This window comes from Stegodyphus dumicola, chromosome 9 (genome assembly GCF_044657685.1).
Source record: "Stegodyphus dumicola isolate Sdum_Otavi_A_Nest chromosome 9, ASM4465768v1".
NCBI lineage: Eukaryota > Metazoa > Arthropoda > Arachnida > Araneae > Eresidae > Stegodyphus > Stegodyphus dumicola.
This window is the reverse complement of record NC_140776.1, coordinates 88951296-88971547: the sequence shown is the minus strand read 5'-3', so window position 1 is coordinate 88971547 and position 20252 is coordinate 88951296. Positions and strand designations below refer to the sequence as shown.

General features: G+C 29.5%; 1 protein-coding gene across 2 annotated transcripts in view; it reads right to left on the bottom strand.

Moving 5' to 3' along the window:
• Positions 1–271: 271 nt before the first annotated feature.
• LOC118188496 (WD repeat domain phosphoinositide-interacting protein 2-like) overlaps positions 272–20252 on the bottom strand; it is a 75537-nt gene continuing 55556 nt past the window's right edge. Inside the window, exons 10-11 of one of the 2 annotated variants that reach the window (XM_035358929.2) lie at positions 16498–16601; positions 272–12662 (exon numbers count right to left, since the gene is read on the bottom strand). In XM_035358929.2, the coding sequence (XP_035214820.1) occupies positions 12520–12662; positions 16498–16601 (247 nt within the window). In that variant the 3' untranslated portion in view covers positions 272–12519. The remainder of the gene's footprint in view (positions 12663–16497; positions 16602–20252) is intronic. The other variant, XM_035358930.2, reaches the window with a different exon arrangement.

The window sequence follows — 20252 nt, the reverse complement described above, 5'->3', positions numbered from 1 at the left end:
ATTAGAGCTAAATACAAAATATGAGGCTAATTTCTTGGGAATGGAGGATATGGACTAACACTGCATTATATTAATAGTTTCATTTCTTCATTTTCCCCATCTAATTTACATTAAATATGTACATTTTCCATGAAAGAATTAAATAATGCTTGTAGGCAATACCAGGGGGGGAGAGTGGTTAAATATTATTGAGTTGTACTTTTCTTAGATATAAATCTGAATCTACATTATTAAAATTAAACATGAAATAAAATATCAACATAAAACAATATTCTAGCTCCAAAATTTAAATATTTTATTAAAAATAGGTTTATACAAAAGCTCATTAATAGATCTATTTGCACAAAAAGAACAATGAATACATATGCATGTCATCACAGAGTTAAATTGAAATAGCTGCACATCTCATGACAATTTTGTATGTTTCCTGGGTAAATAACATGCAGAAATTATGCTAGCAAGTAATTTTACATAAGAAGTAAATGTTCATATCATACCAAAATAATACACTGAAAATGCTGTTTTCAAATAAATCTGATACATTTCACTAACGTGAAAACACAAAATATAATTAAAATTTCTGTAGAATTTCATTATATCTTTTGGTGCAAGCAGCTTTACTTTACAATTGTTAAATTAATGATGTGATGAATGCCAAGTTACATAAATGCAATATAAGAGTGTGAATTTTTTTTTAGATTGCATGCATGAAATTTATTGTTTTAACACAAATTTAAAATAATAAAAAATACGGCTAATGTGAAATGTGACATGAGCAGCAAAAAATAACACCTTTTAGAGTGAGTTTTGCATTGCATATTTTTAATACATCAATTGTTCACATTATATTATACATTTAATACACATTTCATAGAACATTTAACATCAAGATATATGCTTGCTGTTGGAAATAAATCATATCTCACTGTTCAGTACTGAAAATAGCCAGTAATATGTATTATTTGGTACTGTGATTACTCGCATCTTCAGTTCAAACATTCAGTAAAAATGCCACATTTTTAGCATATTCAGGGTTTCTTAAAGTGTGGGTTGCGACCCCTAAGGGGGTCGCCAAACATTTTAGCAGTTTTGATATTTCTTTAACTTATTATAATAATTTTACAATTACCAAATATTTTTACACAATGTATCCGAAAATAGATAAAGATAAGGCAATACAGACAAAGAAAAAAACGAAAACGTTTTGACGGATCCTTTTTATAATATAAACTTTCATTTTCCTTGCTTTGCACGTGATGCTGACATTTCGTCTGTTACTTATTTAAAATTTTCACATTGTTCTATGTCTTAAACTTAGAAATTAATGACCCTATAATGTATTTCTCCCGCTTTCCAAGTGTCCTTCGTGGCGTAGTGGTTCTGCATGCTGGGACGGTATTCCAGAGGTCTATGGTTCGATTCCCGACGAAGGCATTGTTAATTTTTCATCTTGGCTGCTTCCAAAAAAATATGCCTAATGTCTCTACAGTGGCACCCGAACTAAAAGGATTGTGGATGATGATTTCCCACACCCAAGATTTGGCGACTAGGTCCCCTAACACCCTAGTCGCCCTTTAAAAAGGGGAGTATATAAAGTATTTCTCCTGCTTTCCAAGCGTCCTTCATGGTGCAGTGGTTCTGCACGCTGGGCCGGTATTCCAGAGGTCCGTGGTTCGATTCCCGCCGAATGCGTTAATTTTTCATCTTAGGTGCTTCCAAAAAATAGGCCTAATGTCTCTACAACCTAAAACTACAATAGTAAATTACAGTACAAGTAAAAACATCGAGAGTTTCACTCATGCGTGTGTCGGATTTGCGCAATACTTATGGGGTCCTGAGGGTCACAAAAAATTTCAGTGATAAAACGAGGTTGCAACTGAAAAAAGTTTAAGAAACCCTGTTTTAGAATATACAAGTAACAACAGAAATCTCATGCTGATAATGCATGTACCAAACACATGTTTGAATGCTTGATCTACCTTGCTGAACTTATCTGACAGACCCAGCAAGCTGAAATAGTATCCACAGGCTGTAAAAACATTCCCTTCTCCTCAGAAAATTTGCTTCTCATGAAATGCTTCTTTTTTTATTATTTACCAATATTTTAAGCTCACCAGCAGCTGAGTGGTAAAGTTGCTGAATACTGGTAGTTCGGGTTCAACTCCCAATGAACAGGCTAACTGCATCGGTGTTTTCATGGTATAATGTGTATATAAGCCAGTTTCACTTTGAAAGTCCTCCACGAAGGCATCCCACCCCTTAGGCAGATAGCCAATGAATGCTTTGCTATAAACCAAACCAATATCTTACCAGTATCTAATGCTTATTAGTGTATCTGAGCCATATAGATAACCAAACAAGTAGTTTCCAGTGAGGTAGCAAGTTTTTATAGGTGTGCGGATAATGAAGCAAGTTTTTATAGGTGTGCGGATAATCAGAAAGTATTTATGAACCTTCAAAGGAAATAAGAAATCACAACTTTGTTATTTCTTAAGAAATGTATACAATGGAGTAAAAATAAAGATCCTCAAAACAGCTACATGAAAAATGTATCCAAGCTGTGGGCTACAAAAATGGCATCACACAATATAGACCTGAAAGGAATATATTAAAGCAGTGCTCCCCAACCTTTTCTCACCTGCGACGCACAAAAAATCTTTCTGGAATTTCGTGGCACACCAAAAGCTAATGTATATATGTATTGATTTATACACAAAATTTACAATAAATTTTTGTTTTTTTGAATTTTTTGAATTTGAAAAATATACAATTATAAAACCATAACATATTTATTTATATGCAATCATAATAATTATCAATGTGATTCCTGCGCTTAAAAAAAGTTATATATTTTTGAGTTCCGAGTTATCAAGGAAGTGCCGAAAAAATTCAAATGCTGACACACAATCACACACACAACCACACAACAGTGAAATATATAAAAACATTTAAAATAGACATTATTAAGGAAAAAAAATTGTCATTGTGTATTAAATACGTGATAAAAAATTGCAAAATGTCAAATACATGTATTTGATTGCGGCACACCTATATCCTACTCGTGGCACACCAGTGTGCCGCGGCACACCGGTTGCGAAGCACTGTATTAAAGAACACTACATGTTCACAGGGCTATACTCACAAATATTTAATTAAAATGATGTACATCAGGACATACTCCAGGGCAACAATTAATATTTTAAAAACTACAGAAGCTAAACTTCTTTAACCTTTTTAGGACAGGATCGCCATTTTATTGGCCTTGGTATTCCCTGTTTGAAAGGATGGGGTGTCCACTTTAGTGCTTAAGTCTTCCTACCCCCCTTTTCCAAGCTGAAAAGATCAGGTGAACCGTTAAGTTTTATGTACCTGGAGTCTTAACCACTTATCTCTTTCAAAGGTCTTTGTGTTAAGGATCCGGTTTTCCCCATAATTCTTGTTTCATTCCTGCAACTTCAGAATTTGAAGATAACCTTATTTCTAATTATCTTGTAAATTCTTCTCATTCTTTCGATAACTATACACACAACACAAATGTCCCCTTCTGATTTGAAAGGTTTTTGCAACAAAAATTTTGCAATACAATGAATAGTACAAGTCATATTTGAAATTGTCAGTTTTTGCTCTTAATCATTATGTTTTCAGAAAAAATTTAATATTTCCATATAGTTCAGTTTTTAATCATTTATGTAGCGATGATTTTTTATTTTTTTAACTATTCCTTCCATGGAGACAATTTTAAAGAATTTCGATAATTTCAATAAACTATACAACAAAACAAATTAAACACTGCAAGGAAATATTATGGTAAATAAAATTTGTGCCTACCGCAACATTTGCATGATGTTTTTTTGTTTGTGAAGCCATGAATGTTTGTAAATTTAAGAAAATATGTTCATGAAATCTATGAAAATTTTAGATGAATTAAAAATTAGATAGAAACCTGATAATAATAATATAAAAAAAACTACAAATATCTATAAAATAACAGATATAGAGGAACTTTATAACATGACTTCAAAATATAATAGAAGTAATTTTTGTTATCACTTTATAAAGGCACTTAATTTTGTAAGATAAATTAAAACCATTAATTTACTCTCATACACTTTTTTAAGAAAGATATGAGCCATAATACAGAGACATAGAATGACATTTTCTATATGTATACATATACATTTCCTTCTGTATATCACTGAGTAGTCTGATTTGGAATCAATTGCAACTTTAAATTTTCCCTTCAGAAGAAAACCCATCTAAACAATTTAGACCAGCGGTTCTCAACTTTTTGACTAATGCGTACCATCTAAAAAAAATTGAATACCTTGAATTACATAAATTTATGAGTGTTAGAGAAAAAACTTAATCAAGATGTAGGGGTTTTAATTTCTGAATAATCAAAAGTTCTTTGCGTAACACCTATTCTTCTCCGTATCACCGGTTGAGAATCCCTGGTTTAGACCATAATCCCTACATTTCCCATTTTTTTGTAAAGGTAAGCCTCCCTTTAGGATGAATCAAACTACCTAAAAGCACAACTGTTGACAACAGCAAGGAACTTCTTAAAAGGGAAAAAGGATAAGATACAACCCCCCCTATCTTTTTAAGGATCTTACAGGAGTAAAATCCCTGACCTCAAAAGGTTAAAAGAAATTACTTTTTGATCAAAAATATAAATTCAGCAAAAATGTGTTTGATTTTCAATATCTTGTATTTTTTCTTTCACTACAAAAAAAAAAAAAAAAAAAAAAAAGAAACGAAAACATTTAACAATAAAAAAAGCATTTTACTTACGAAGTATAAAACTCTTTAAAATTAATTAAAAAAATTTACACTTTAAATAGTATTCTATTATTTTATGAATTTTTTAATAGAAATATTTGTTTTCATTATAAATTGCATATATTTCTGACTGCAAATATATATAAAAACTATACTGATAGAACTTGACCTGGGTATTATGACATATTATTCATAGTTAATATTACTGCAAGTGTAATAAATTTGGTAGCAGTCTGAATTCAGTTCAATTTAATAAGTGCCATACATACAAATTTACACCCAGATTTAATATTTTTTGGTTTATTTCCCACAAGATTTTGATACAACTTGATAATCAGGATGTAAGAAGAAATATGATCATAGTTTTAAGTAGTGATAGAATATCACAAAAGTAAAAACTTTTGTAACACAATGCATGGTTGGAATCCAAATACAAAGTAATCTTCCAAAATGTATGCTGATTACTTCGTCATCATAGAGATGCATGTACTACAGTTCATGATTGTTCATTAAAACAATTTATGTAATTATCAAAGAGCATTTCTTGTAAATATCCATAATGACTACTGACGACTTTTCATTTTCCAAATTTTTCATATTTGCTATATTTCAGTGTTTACATTTCAAATCCCACTGTCTACTATATCATGAAAATTAATACTCTTTTCATATTCTATCACTCTCTAAAGTTGTGACCACCTTTTCTGTTATTCCTGTACATTCATGCATGCAGTCATGTACTGAAAGCTGAAATTATGATTCTGCAAACTAACAGAAAACAAAATTTTCTTGAAAATTTTTTGTAACAGCAATTGAAAAATTATTATTTATATCAAATGCATGCATGCTTAGTAAAAAACTAAAAAACACATGCCTCTTTTTCGTAATAGATGACTAGCAGATACACATATTTTATTTTTGCAAAATTATATTTATGCAGAAATGGAGAAAATTTTTTTATGTGGGCTTTAATGATTATTTTTTGAAATATGTAAGGTATTTTGTTCATTTACATTATTCGTAGATGCTTCTTAAAATTTCAAAACGTTTGAATGAAAAAGATATAATAACCATCTATTCATACTTTTTCTTTACATACGGGAGGAGTGTGACAAAGCTATACCTCATGCACTGAAGGGAATAAGTACAAACTAATAACGAATGAACAGTATATGTTCTGTTCATTTTATACTGACCTACAGTTGCTATGCATTGGATAATTGAAACTTTGAGAAGCAGTTTTGCCAAATACCACATTTACTCGTGTAATAGTCACACTTTTTTTTTGTCAATTTTTCATTGTGAAAGTCTAGGTGCAACTATTATGTGGGGAAATGTACTTTTCAATATTGTACACTTTTGATGATTTTTTCTGTTTTAAAATGGGGGTGCCACTATTACATGAGAGAGACTATTATGTGAGTAAATACGGTAATGCAATTTCCCTTAATTTACTGACTGTTCAGTACTGTAAGATTATTAATAAAAATTGCTTCTCAAAAGAAAAAGAATTAAATTTTTTAAAATCATACAAATTTCTACAAAAATGCTGCATGTAAGGATTTTAAGCTTTTTGACAGGACATAGAAATTGTACTTTTTTTTTTTTAAGGTTCTGCAAATAATTTAATTAAAAAACTACATAGAAATATCTAATATACAGGGTGTTTATGAAGTCCCGGACCCATTTTCATGTTTAATAACTCATAAAATAATAAAGATATAAACCAACCTATGCCATTTATTGATGGAATAAATATTTTCCTCTTCAGGTTTGAATATCTTTATTTTTGTAAATATAATCTGCGCATGTGGTTAATTTCAGATAATTTAATTTTCCAGTCTAAATATCTGTACTTTTCCAAATATCGTCTGCTTATTAATTGCATTTTTCTCTCTTTTGTTTTTGGCAACTATTGCAACGTTGTGCCTACTTTTGATGTGTTTGTTCTAGTATTTTTGTATGTGAAGTTTTATTCCAGAATTTATGCCAAAATTACAACCGCAGTAGCCTTTGTGGATGCCGACATGCTTGCCGTTACCTGGTGTGAAATTGAATATCGACTTGATATTCTCCGTACGATGAAGGGGGCACACGTGGAAGTTCACTGACAACGGTCATGAAACTTTTTAAGTCTATCTAACCATTTATGTTATTACTTTTAATCTATCTTTATTATTTTATGAGTTATTAAACATCAGAATGGGTCCGGGACTTTATAAACACCCTGTATTTTAACTCCAAACAAGTTGCTAAATTTTAAAAGTTGAAGTACATTTTTTATAAATACAAAGTTAAATTATTATTATTTTTTTTAAAGTTTCAATGACTACCTTGAATGTATAGAATTTTTTTATACATTCCTTCTAGCAGATTGCAATTATAAATTTAGAAATGGAAATGATATTTAATAAAGCAACAAAACTTTCAGGAGGAACAAATTACCTAACTATAATAATAATAAATAAAGTCTTAATTTCTTACTTTAAATTTCAATACATTATAAGTAATATTTTTTATTATTAAATGAATTCGTAAAGCATATTAAAATTTCTTATTTTCACAGGAGCTACACACATTTAGATGTGAAATGCTGCAAGATGCAGCATATAAAAAACTTAAATCGCTTGTCATAATTTTTCATGTTGCATCACCACTATTTATCAGTTTTCAAATAAAGCTGCATATTATGCCCATTAGCATACTCTCTTCTCAATGACAGGATCCCTTAATTTTCTAAATACTCCACTGTATGCTATTCTGTTTAGGGAAGGTCTCAAATTTTAATATTTTTCAAAATACAAAGGAAAAAACAGATATACAAAACTTACACCTCTTTATAAAAAAATGAAGTGAAGATCTTATGGCTGTTTTAAGACATCATTCTTATACAATATGATGCTAAATTGCTCTGTCAAGTGACAGGTATTGTTTGTTTGAGTTGTAGTCATGTACAGTCAAAAGTCGTTAATCCGGACTCGTCGGGACTTCGGCGATTCCGGATTATCGATTTTTCCGGATTATAGATCATCAGTTTAAATCTCGTAAGATGGCATGCACAAATTCTAAAATTAAAAATATGAAACCGTATTTTAGGAAATAAAGAACAATTATGAGCTAAAGGGTATCAAAATTTACAAAAAAAAAAGAAGCTTAATATTTATTTGTTTACTTTATTAAACATTTCTTTCAATGAAAGTTGTTTCGTTTTATGTGATAATACTTTCTCTTTAATTCTATAAACAGACATAATTTCTTGTTCAGTTAAAAAGCTCCGCTGTTCAAGTCCTGTAATTGCTGTGCCGAGAATACCGACTAACTTGTCAATCGAAATTTTTTCGTTTTCACTAACCTCTCTGTCAACTCTCTGTCCTTCTTCATGTCTTTATCCATTTTTTGCAGCAATTCCACTTTTTGTTTGACGGACATCGAGACATACTTTCGTTTTGTAGATCCTTTGGGAGCTCCAGAATCGGAAATTGACATAATCGAAAGTTCAAGTTTACTTTTATAAAATTGCTCTTACAGTCTGCAAAAAATAATAAGCTGCATCCAATTCGAAGATTAAGGAATAATGCAAGCATCAACATTAACTGAAATAGATAATTGTATAATTTTAGCATATACCGTCCGTTATACGTTAAACACGCACGCGAAAACGTATTCTGCACTTGCGCACACGCATATGCGCGTAAAGGTCTTACGCGCACGCGTAAACGCCAATGCGCAGAAAGTTTTTAGCTTTGAGGTCCGGATTATGGGTGTCCGAATTAACGACTTTTGACTGTATATGCTTTATGTATACGAAAGTTTATCATTCAATTAATTTTTTTTTCCTAAAAATTTTTAATTCCTAAAAATTAAAAATATTTTGATTAGTTAAAAGCTATACAGCTGAGCTTTTAGTGTACATCAGCTAAATACTTAAAATTATCCTTCTCATTTCTCTTCCCGAAATATATTATTAAAAAATTTCGTACATTTACAGTTGATCTATATGTGTATTCAATAGCAACATATTCTTCATATTAGCCTATATTCATAGAGCCTAATGGCTATATAATTTGAATATTACACTGATGAATTTGGTATGGTTTGAGAGGATTGGTACCAGCTAATTTTAAAAGAATATTTTTACTGAGGGTAAAATTTCTTTAAAGCACTATCAAATAGCATCACATGGTATAGAGAAAACCTCTAATAAACTAAGATACACTACTGTATTAGTTTAAAGACAATGCTAGCAGGAGTTAACAACTGATATAGTACTTTCCATCAACAAAAATGCATTAAAGGCTTACATAATGATTAGCAACTTTAAGTTACACATTTTTTACTAAAGATAGATGAATTGATTTTTACACCTGATACAGTTAGTACAACATAAATATAGTATAACTTTTAAAAGCATAAGAAACTGAAAAGATTCATAGAATTTGCTTTATTACACAGACTTGGAGATGTAGCCATAATATTTCTGAAATATGCTTGTGTTCAACCAATATCCTTTTTTGATGGCCAAAATCAAACCAAGATACATTTTATATCAGCAGTACCATATTGAGCAAATTATCATTTTCTTCAACATTCATTATAGAGTTATATCAGTTCATTATAGAATTGAAACTTTGTTCTTGCTAATTACTGAACATGAACAACCAAGTAAATTAACTAAAAAAAATATAATAACTGAATTGAATAAATGGATCTGAAACATGCAGCGACCATTATGAAGAAAAAATTGAATTTCTGTAGACTATCTAAACAACTGATTAGAAATTTTAATTGTTTAAATGGTCTGCATGTCTTTTAAATAAACGATACTCCACTCTTTTAAATAACACTGCAATATCACTTCCATATTTTCTAATAGTGTTATTTTTGTACATTTTACACTGGTTTTAAATAATCAAAGTAAACTGCTTTTTGTATCTATCAGTCAAAGAGAAAAGGAAACTTTGCTATTAGTTACAGAAACCCTCAGTCGGAAAAATTAAAAAGTAGTTAATTTATAAAATATTTGAACACACCGTCAAGCACATTTGATCTGCTAGACACACCTCAAGCACTTTTTCTTCCCCTGCCTACTTCAAACACCATCACTCCTTCTCGTCCAGTTACCTTCCCCTCTTCTAGTGCCACTAGCAGTTGTAAGGTCAGCCAGTGAATATATTTCTTTATTTCCAATTGACAGATTAAATTATCTAATAGGCTCATTGTGCCCGATTACATGACAAGTTTTCTACAATTTTTCAATACTGTATCACATTTTTTTGGGATAGCAATTTTGTATAATAAAATATTTTATTATTATCTACAAAATTGAGTATGTTTTTGGGCTCTGGCTTTTCAAGCACGTTGCCGATCATGTCATGAATTTAAAAATGTTATAATAATTTAAATTACTGCTTTTTACAAAAATTGACATCTGGCTTTTCAAGCACATTGCCGATTATGTCATGAATTTAAAAATGTTTTCATAATTTAAATTACTGCTTATTACAGAAATTGACAAAGACATTTCCATAACAACAGCAAAAATATTTGTTTGATTCAAGCTTCAAAATGTCAATTTTTTTTTTTTTTGATTTGAGAAACCTTCAAGATCTTGAAGAAATTCACCGTTTATTGGAGGTATCAGATGAAGATGTCAAAAGATGATGATTTTGATGTCTAAAGCTATATTGATGATGACTTTCAGAATTATTATTTCAGAAGATGGTGTAGAGGAACGTGAAGTGGGATCAGAGACAGAACAAGAGGGAAGCGAAGAAGATGGCATTGGAAGATATACCCAACTTCTATTTGGGACAAAGCCAGACCACAACACTAACAGTAATTTTGGCTTCAGCAGTGACGGAAATGTTTTGGTGTCCCACATTCCAAGAAAAAAAAAAAAATCCTTCTTGTATCATCATTGCATGATGACCAAGCTATTGATCTTTCTACTGTGAAAAACAGAAACTAGAAATAATCAGTTTCTACAATGAAACCAAGTTAGGAGTAGATAATATAGATAAAGTGTGCGGAACTTGTGCTTGGGAAACTTGCTCATCGAAGCTATTCGGATGCCAGTACAACTGCAATGAAAATTAAAGAGATACGATGCCAACCAAGAACAATCTCAAAATTAAGATTAGCTACAGATACCTCCAAAAAGACGCAAATGTGAAACATGCTATTTAGAGACTTGTAAGAGAAGATTAAGTTAATATGAGTGGAAAATGTGTCACACAACACCATGTTATAACAGAGAAGTAGAAGAACAGATATCTCTTAATGAATCAGATGAATGACAGATTATACTTATGTTCTAATTTTAATTAAATTTAGATTTATAATTGGTCTTGTACAACAACTTTATATTGGTCTTGTACAACAACTTTATATTGGTCTTGTACAACAACTTGTACAACAAGTTATTTTATCAAAATTTGTTTAATATAAATAGTTTCCTATTAAGACTATAAAAATTGTTTTATTGTCCCTTAAATATTTTTATAACTTGTGGAAGTTTAATAATAATGGATACTATTTAATTTTTGTACCAAAAAAACTTTTTAGGTATACAAAAGTTTAGTAAACCAAGAAGTGCTTCTCAGGCTCAAAGCGCCCGAATGTGTTCTGAAACATATTGTGCTCGATGGAGTGTTAAATATGGTTTCAAAAATCAAAGCATCTCTAAGAAAATAATATAAATATAAAGTATATTGTGAAGCAAAACTTTTAAAATTTAATTCTCCATAAATTTAAAATACTCCCAACTTCCTCTTTCTTAATTTCAATTATGGAAGTGCAATAAAAATAAAATAATGCATTCAAATGAATGATAAAAACAGTAATTACCTCAACAAGTAAATTTTGCTCATTAGCCTGATTAAATCCTCATGTTGAATGTACTGTACTTTTACCTGTTTTTTAATAGCTGTTTATAAATTCCAGAAAATATAAAAGTCAGTAAGCATAATAAATTATCTAATATAAAAATAGGTCAGACAAAAAAAAAAAAAAAAAAAAAAAAAAAAAAAATTTGAAGGAATATTATTTTTTTAAATTATTATTTTGTGGAAAAGTGCATTTTGATATGAGTTTCATTAAGAAAAAACAGGAAGGATATGAGAATTCATATGGGGTTAGACCATATGTCAGTTTTAAAAAACTATACAATGAAAATATAGGAACCACTTTCTTATTTGTTCTTTCAGCTGAAAGGGTAAGATCATTAATCTCTGAAACAAAGAATTAAATATGTTCAATTCTACATTATAATAATGCAAAGCAGTATTAATTATATTGATTTGAATTACATACTAAATATTAACTTTTAAGCTGATAAAAGGAAAATATTCATTTTACAAAAAATGCATTGCATTTTTTGAATTCAACAGTTAGAAAACTTATATTTAGCTTGAATTTGATAAAGCCATTATTTTGTATTATGGAGTTTTTTAAAAAAATCTATCATACATATAGTTATACCTAGATTACACATTGTTTTAACCGGCATTCCTGAAAGTTTTAACTTCTATTTTATTTCAAATAGCAACTTAAAAATGGTTTCTTGTAGATGAATTATTATACACACACACAAAATGAAGATGAAACAAACTAAATAGATCTAAATACTCTCATTCCCCTAAAATATCATTCATATAATTCCTGACCAATATAAAAGAAAACATGGAATCTGCCGTGCCATATCACATTTTTAAAGAAATGCTATTTTTCAGTCTTTCATCATTCCACTTTATTCAATAATGGTGGGAGTTCATCACATGCATGAATACCATTGCTAGCACAAAGAGTTTTTGTACTATGATCTTCATTATGAGGTTCAATTACATTTGATTCCACACATGAAGCAGGATCATTTTCTAAATCTGAAAATATTTGAAAAATAATTATAGAATACATATATTTTATGTATAAATAAGAGTTATACAGTTTAATAATGTTAAAACATTAAATAAAATTTAAACAAATTTCATAAAATATTTATTAACACTTAATGCAAAATATCATTTCAAAGCTATGTCACACTTTAAAATTCAATGGCTTATTATTAATTATAATTAGATATTTTAAAAGACTGAATTACATTAAAAAATTTATCCTAAACCATACTTACAATCAAATATGGGGTAATGCATAGTTACATTTTCAGTAAAAATAGCACAATACAATACAGTTAAATGTGACAGCCATACTAGACTAAATAATCTAGTTGAATTCAAGGTGCTACTTTGGTAGACAGTTGCACGGATTTTGGCGATTTTTGTTTTGGCGAGTAATATGACTTATGGTAAACCCATTGCTGGATAAGTTATTTATGATACTTTGTTGTCTCTTTATTTAAAAAATAAGGCGTTTTTATTATGCATAAACTCCATGTTTTAAATATTATTTATGGCTTCTAAATATTAAAAATCAATTTAATTTTGCATTTTTATTTGAAATAAAAATTTTATTGTTTATGATATTTTATGAAATTTTATGCTGTGGATGATGTAATCAATGATGTCACTTTAAAAGTAATTGGTTTTAATATCTATAAATTAGCATTTCTTTTTTAAAATGATTTTATTATGTATGATTATTTAAATAATTTTAATTCTAGGCATGATGTAATCAGCTCTCTGATTAGTTATAGAATATTTGTGCATTAAAGAGCTGTAATCAGCTCCCTGATAGGTTGCTGAAAATTTTTGGATTACCGCACAATTTTAAATTTAATTTTGTTAAAATTTAATTCATATCTTCAAATTCCTTCAAAGATGTCTCTTTCAAAGATGAACGTTGTTATTGATAAGTACCAAGAATTATTGGTATCAGAATCAAAAAATTGTCCTTTAACACCTTATTTTGGCCAGCCTGGCTTTCCTAATCAAAGATTTATTTATAAATTCTTACAAGGGTCAGAGGAAATTTATTAAAAATTTTTGGAGGAAACCTCAATAATTGCTTCTTCAATGAAGTGCGAAAATGTAGATCGCAGATGAAGATTCTTATAAGAGACGATTCTGAGGACGGCCATATATGGTATTGTGGTCATGTTGGAAGAAATAACTGCTGTAACGGTAAGAAAAGCATTAGACATTCTTCCTTTTTTACCGACAATAAACTAATTGCTGTCATTTTAGCTCTAGTGTACGAAGTGTTCTTATTTTAAAGTATTTAATTTAAGTAACATTTTAATTCTTTTAAACGTTGGTATGATGGTTTTTAATTCAATATTCAATTTACGTAATATTTTAATTGAATTAAATGTTGGCTCAATGTTTTTATAGCTGTATTTTTATTCTATTTCCGTGCTATATGAAAGTAATAATTTAACCTTACTTTAGTATTTTATACTCATAGTAAATGTATTTATTTACATTTGCTTGCCATCTTAAAAAACAATGTTTTCAACAAAAAAATTAATCCATTATCTTTAACGATATTCATTTTTTTAAAGTTTCGAATACTTTATTATGCGGAAAATAACGTAAAAACGGTGTTTTTCAAGATGGCTGACGATTGTAAAAACCGTGCCAACAATTGCGGCAAAGTAAATCGCCAAAAATCCGTGCAACCGTCTACCAAAGTAGTACTAAATTCAATAATTAGTGCCAGGTGAAAGAATTCTGTAATAACACGCTATTAATATCACTAGAAATGATCTAGTGTATTTACGGAGCATACTGTATAAGAATGAGACAACTAAGTCTGTTGATTAAATTGATTAAGTGTGAGCCAATAAAGATAAATATGGAAATTATTCAAGTTGCCATGGCAACAGTACTCCATTTTCTCCAAAATAATGGTAATTTTGGTTAAAAGCTAGACTTGTTTATAAAATGGCACCTCATTCAATGAAAGCTATCAAAACAGAACTTGTACACTTTTATGACTGCCAAGCTAAAAGGACAAAAATTGCAGTATCTAAACTTTTTAAAAATCATCAAATATCAAAAGCAAGCAATCATTTATCAAGTTTTGAAACAAGTGCAAACATGGTGATATCAAAATTTTGGCAAAGAGGTGCAAGAAAGAAAACATAGGCCATGCAAATGGCTACATTTAAATTCATCAAGGAACCAGAATTTTTTTTTCATCAAGCTGTTAGAAAACTGATCAAAATCATCATTGAATTAATGAAGATCAGTCAAGAGAATTTATTTCTTGGCTATTAAAGACAATTTATAAAAAAAACAGTAAAGATTTGCATAAGAAAACAGCAACAAATCTCCATAAGATAGGCCAAAAAGAAAATTATACAGCAATTTAAAGGTGCACATTTGAAGGAACTAATGGAAAAACATTCTGATGTAACTTTCAATTTTATATATACATGTGTGTGTGTGTGTGTGTGATAAAATTTAGTTCCTTGCAGTAATTTGATGAGAGATGAGTGCTTGACCAGAGAAGACATTATTTTGCAGTCGCAAATGGATTGAGGTTAGATCATCACTGAAAATATCACTTATGTAGTAGAAGATGCAGAGAACTTTTGAAGAATCACAAAAATCATTTGACAATCCAAATATTTCTTTATTACTTGTTGATCGCCCTATGGCATGACACATCACAATGGGCCCAATCTGCACTCCACAATTTTGATGATGACGCATTACATTCTTAATAGAAGCAAGCAAAAAATTCCCTTTAGCTAGCAAGCATAGGCAGAGAAAGAGGGAGGGTTGTTGGATTACAACACTATTTATAGTAAAATGTTTCATTAATCTGATTGGCTAAAACTTATAGGGAATGCAGAAGTTTAAGATGACATAATGCCAAATTAGTTTTCAGATATTATGCGGTTTTGAGAAAGTTATTTCTAGAGAGCCAAATTAAAAATGAGCAGTTAAGAGGCCGTTTAAGTTATAACTTTGATTTGAATATTTTTATCTTACACACACACACATATATAGTTCATAAAAAAATAAATAAAATTTTTGTTTCGGTCACAAAATGAAATAAACTTAAAAAATTAATTTCACTTACTGTGTATAAAAAGCATAAAAATTTTTTACAAATTTATGAAACTGTAACATACACATTTTCAACTTCATTCAACGTATTTTATATTAGGAACTAATATTTATACAGTATTTAATATCTGCCACCTTGACTAAGCTGCTATATCATTTGTTGGGATCAGGTTTGAATGTCAGAGGAAGCACAGATGTTTGTAAATGTCTGCATTGCATGGGGCCATAAAAGTACTTGCAAGGCAAAAGTCCTCTCAAATGGTTGGTTGCAGAAGAAGAGAATTGGGAAACCCTCAAATCAATCCCCTTTAAGATTCTCCTTTAGAAATGGGATGCAGCAGGCCAATGTTATACAATTACCTATATGATGCCCAAGGGCAGTTACAGATATAATCTTGCAGATTTTGTCATGATAAAATTTGTGGACTTGTTCTGATTCAGGCAAGTGAGATAAGCCACCACAACAGAATTTAATATTTATTACAACAGCAACATTAAAGTTTAATTCCTAACCAAAAATTAACACTATTATTGAAGTTTTGACCCAATTTACAAAGACTTAAAACATATCATTACATTCACAATGTAATATTTAAGAGAAATAAAGAACAATTTATTTTTTGGCCGAAGAGTAATGCAAATATATAGATAAGAATAAAGCATCACACAGATGAAAATATTTCTTTTTAGCTTTTCCACTTTTAATCTCTGAAGCATAGCGATATAATTTTATGTGCATTACCTAAGGATGACTTAGCATCTTCCACCACAGTTTTGGATGGAGAGTAATGTGGAGTTATTGCACTAGAAATTGGGGTCATAAAAGGCATTAAAGGGCCTTCTAACCTATAATAAAAATATTTATAATCAAAGAGTTGCTTTTCTTATAAAAATTCCACTCATTTAAAAATCTCTACATTCAAAATATTTATTTTAATATTCTAGTACTGCATAAATACAATGTGCAAAGAATCCACTTACACTTCTCTTCTGACAGAAGCTAAAACAAAGAACTTACCTGCATAAAATAATAATAAATCAAATGTATAGTAATAAAGAACAGCAGAACTTTATTAAGAAACTTTTGAAGAGGCACACGATTAAAGAATTTCTTAGCTAAAAACTTGTAAAGGAACAAAATTTTAATTAATACATTTAATACAAGAGAACAGGCAGGAAAAATTCTTCTTTTTTATGTATAAAACCGTTTATTTCAATAAATGCAAGGAAGGGGGGTAGATTACCCAGTAATCTTTTGCCTCAATTGTAGTTGCAGAGAAAAATCATTTAACTTTTCTAATGAGTTTAAGAACAGCTTTAGGAGTAACATGGCATAACATCCCATCCATATCAATAAAACATTCAAATTTTCCCACTGAAATAATAATAATAAAAAAATTTTGCAGATTATCCCCCTCACCATCATGCAAAATCTTTCTGTTCTTCATACATTTATCACCCTCTATATATTCCCCCCCATCATAAACACTGACTTTTAAGAAATCTATGAAACAAATAGCTATTGATGTAGTACTAATTTTTTTTTTAAAGATGTAGCCAAAAAATACATTGTTTACAACAAAGAACATTTAAAATTACACAACAGAACAACTATATCAGAACTAAGATGCACATATTGATCCAAAGACCACGAACCTGCTCCACAGTTCTTTCGAACTAATTGCTGCAAGTGAACAAATACTTGGTGTTATCAGATGTTCAAGACAGTAATCATTAAACACAATAATTTTCCTACCCAGGCATATAAAACTTCAAGTGTTCCTTCCCCCTCAAATATACAAGATATTTTACTGTTCTTATATTTGAGTACATAGTTTTAATATCTGATTACATGATTTTGATTTTTCATTATTACCCAGGCATATAAAACTTCAAATGTTCCCTTCCCCCCAAATATACAAGACATTTCACTGTTCTCATATCTGAGCACATAGTTTTAATATCTGATTATATGGTTTGATTTTTCCACAATGGGATTAGGTTTTGAACTGCTTTTTACATTGCATTTATTAATTTTTGCTTCTTTTGTTGCCTCAACCCTTCAAACATGATGCAGCGAAAGAAATTTCTCATTTCTTTTTCTGGTTTTGGCACATTTTGCACCCCTTTTCCTTGCAGATGCAGTGATACTTCTAGTTTTTGCATATGGTTTATTCTGAATTGAATACAGGATCAATTAAAATTTTATTTTTTAGTTTGCAATACATATTATATATATACCTCTCCCGAAATACATAAAACCTCCCCCCCCTCGATTTTCCAATAATGATTAAGTTTTTTAGAATCATTCAAAGTGGCCTCTACTACAGTCTGTTACCTTAAAATTGGCACTTTATGGTTGTCCCTTTTCTCCCATTTGAAATTCTAAACTCGTGTCATCATCACTGTACACTACTTAGTTTCTTCACATCTTCTGAGACTGTCGTTCAAGTCAGCCCCCATTCGCATGCTTTTTATACGATAAAATAAGCTAAATAAAAATGAAGTGGGTTAAAAAAAATATGTGTATGGTTTGTTCTGAATTGAATATGGGATAAATTAAAAATGTATTATTTATTTTGCAATATAAGCAAGTTGACATTTTCCCCACAGGTGTTGTTCTCATTGTTCTGAGTTAAATCATGTGGCAAAAAATAATCTTGAAGTTCCTATTTTAAAGTAACACACTATAGTACTGTTATCCTATCCTTACTCATTTTCCCATTCAAGAACTTAGTTTATGTGATGTATCTGCGAAATAAAGTGATTGGAAAGGCTGTGCTGATTGAAGGGTTAAATAGTCTTTACTTTCCACATATAAACATTCATTGATTCTTCACAGATAGTCTAGCAGACTATTTAAATCAACTTGGAATATTTAACCTTCTCATACTTATCAGTTCCCCTCTTTTTTTTTTTTTTTTTTTTTTTTTTTCACTTTAGTATGTTGACTATATAAAGATTTTAATACTACTTTTCCCCTCATAATTTTATTAACCAGCAAAGGAACTGCTTTGATATTTTTGGTAGAATTTAATTGCACTTCTCAAATACCACTCAACTTTATTTCATAAAAAGAAGGTTTTGTGTTTTATTCATTTTTAGGTCATGATTACTGTAATACTTTTCCATTTCAAAGCTCTTTTCTAAAAATATTTTTTTATTATTAGAATTTTATAAATGAAGTATCAAAACTAATCAAAAGAAAAAAATTCTAATCAGGTTTCTTTTAAAACACGAGCAAATTCAATTTAGCTAATACTCACATTATTATGCCATTTTATTATTGTAATAAGATCATTAAAAACAAATTACATTCATAAGAAGTTAGACATAATCTAATTTGCTGAATGGCTATTGTGAAAGACCTCGTTTAAAAAATTAAAAAATACTTTAAGAGTCAACAACACCTAAATCAGATTCACCAAATAAAATAAAAAGGTGAACAATAGACAGATTAAAAAATCAATTATGATAAGTATGTTAAAAAAAAAAGGACCAAAGCTGCTCAAGATCATTTTATACTATTCACTGTATTGTACATTCTTATGCATGCACTCTAAAATTTGAAGGAATTTAAACTTAACATAATTTAAAACTAATTAAGTTATTAACTTAATTACAATTATCGCTTTCATTTATTACATTCTTAATTTTTTGTATTTAAAAATAGAATTTTAATGGTACCATCTACATCAAAATTTTTAAAGATTTACTAGTAAAATGTCATAAAAGACTATACATGTGAAAAACTTAAAAAACACATCTGCTCTCCTCAGGGAAAAAAATTTGGAGCGTACGCCTCATAAGTTTTTATTTCAGAACTTTAAAAATCAGATTTCCTAAAGAGGAAAACTATATATGCATGGGATTTTTTTTTAATCAGGGTTTTGCAGTTAAATATATTGCTGTTCATAATATTTTCTTTAAAGTTTTTATAAAAAAGAATGTAGAAATAGTTCAAGAATGTGCAAGGCGTGTTGAGCTGTATTTAAATAAAAGCTTCTATTTCAGATTAAGAAGGTATATATAATTTATATGAGCCTAAATATTATTGTAATTAAAAGGGAAAAATGTAACAAATCTTAACTGAAAGGATTTCTGTTACTATTTAATTAGCAGTTACAGGATACAATTATATTTCTAAATAGCTGGTGATTTTTGTTTAGAACAGTGCCCAACACAACTCATTAAACATTTCCTGACAAGGCATGCAAAATTTTGCAGCACCTTTAATGAAGTGCCCTCTTCTTTCTTCATTTGGATCAAACCTCCATTACAAAATCAGCCAGTTCCTGTACCTTTTTTTTAACAATTTGTTTAACCTCTTGTACATTAAAAGCTCTTAATTTTCTTCATTATTGGTGCTTTCACAACCAGCTGGTGTTATTCGGTTGATTATTCAATTCAATTCTTCATTTGTCGTTTCACAACCATTATTCTTGATTAATCCTTCTTCCACATCTGAAAATCCTTTGCCACTTATTGCTTTTGCAA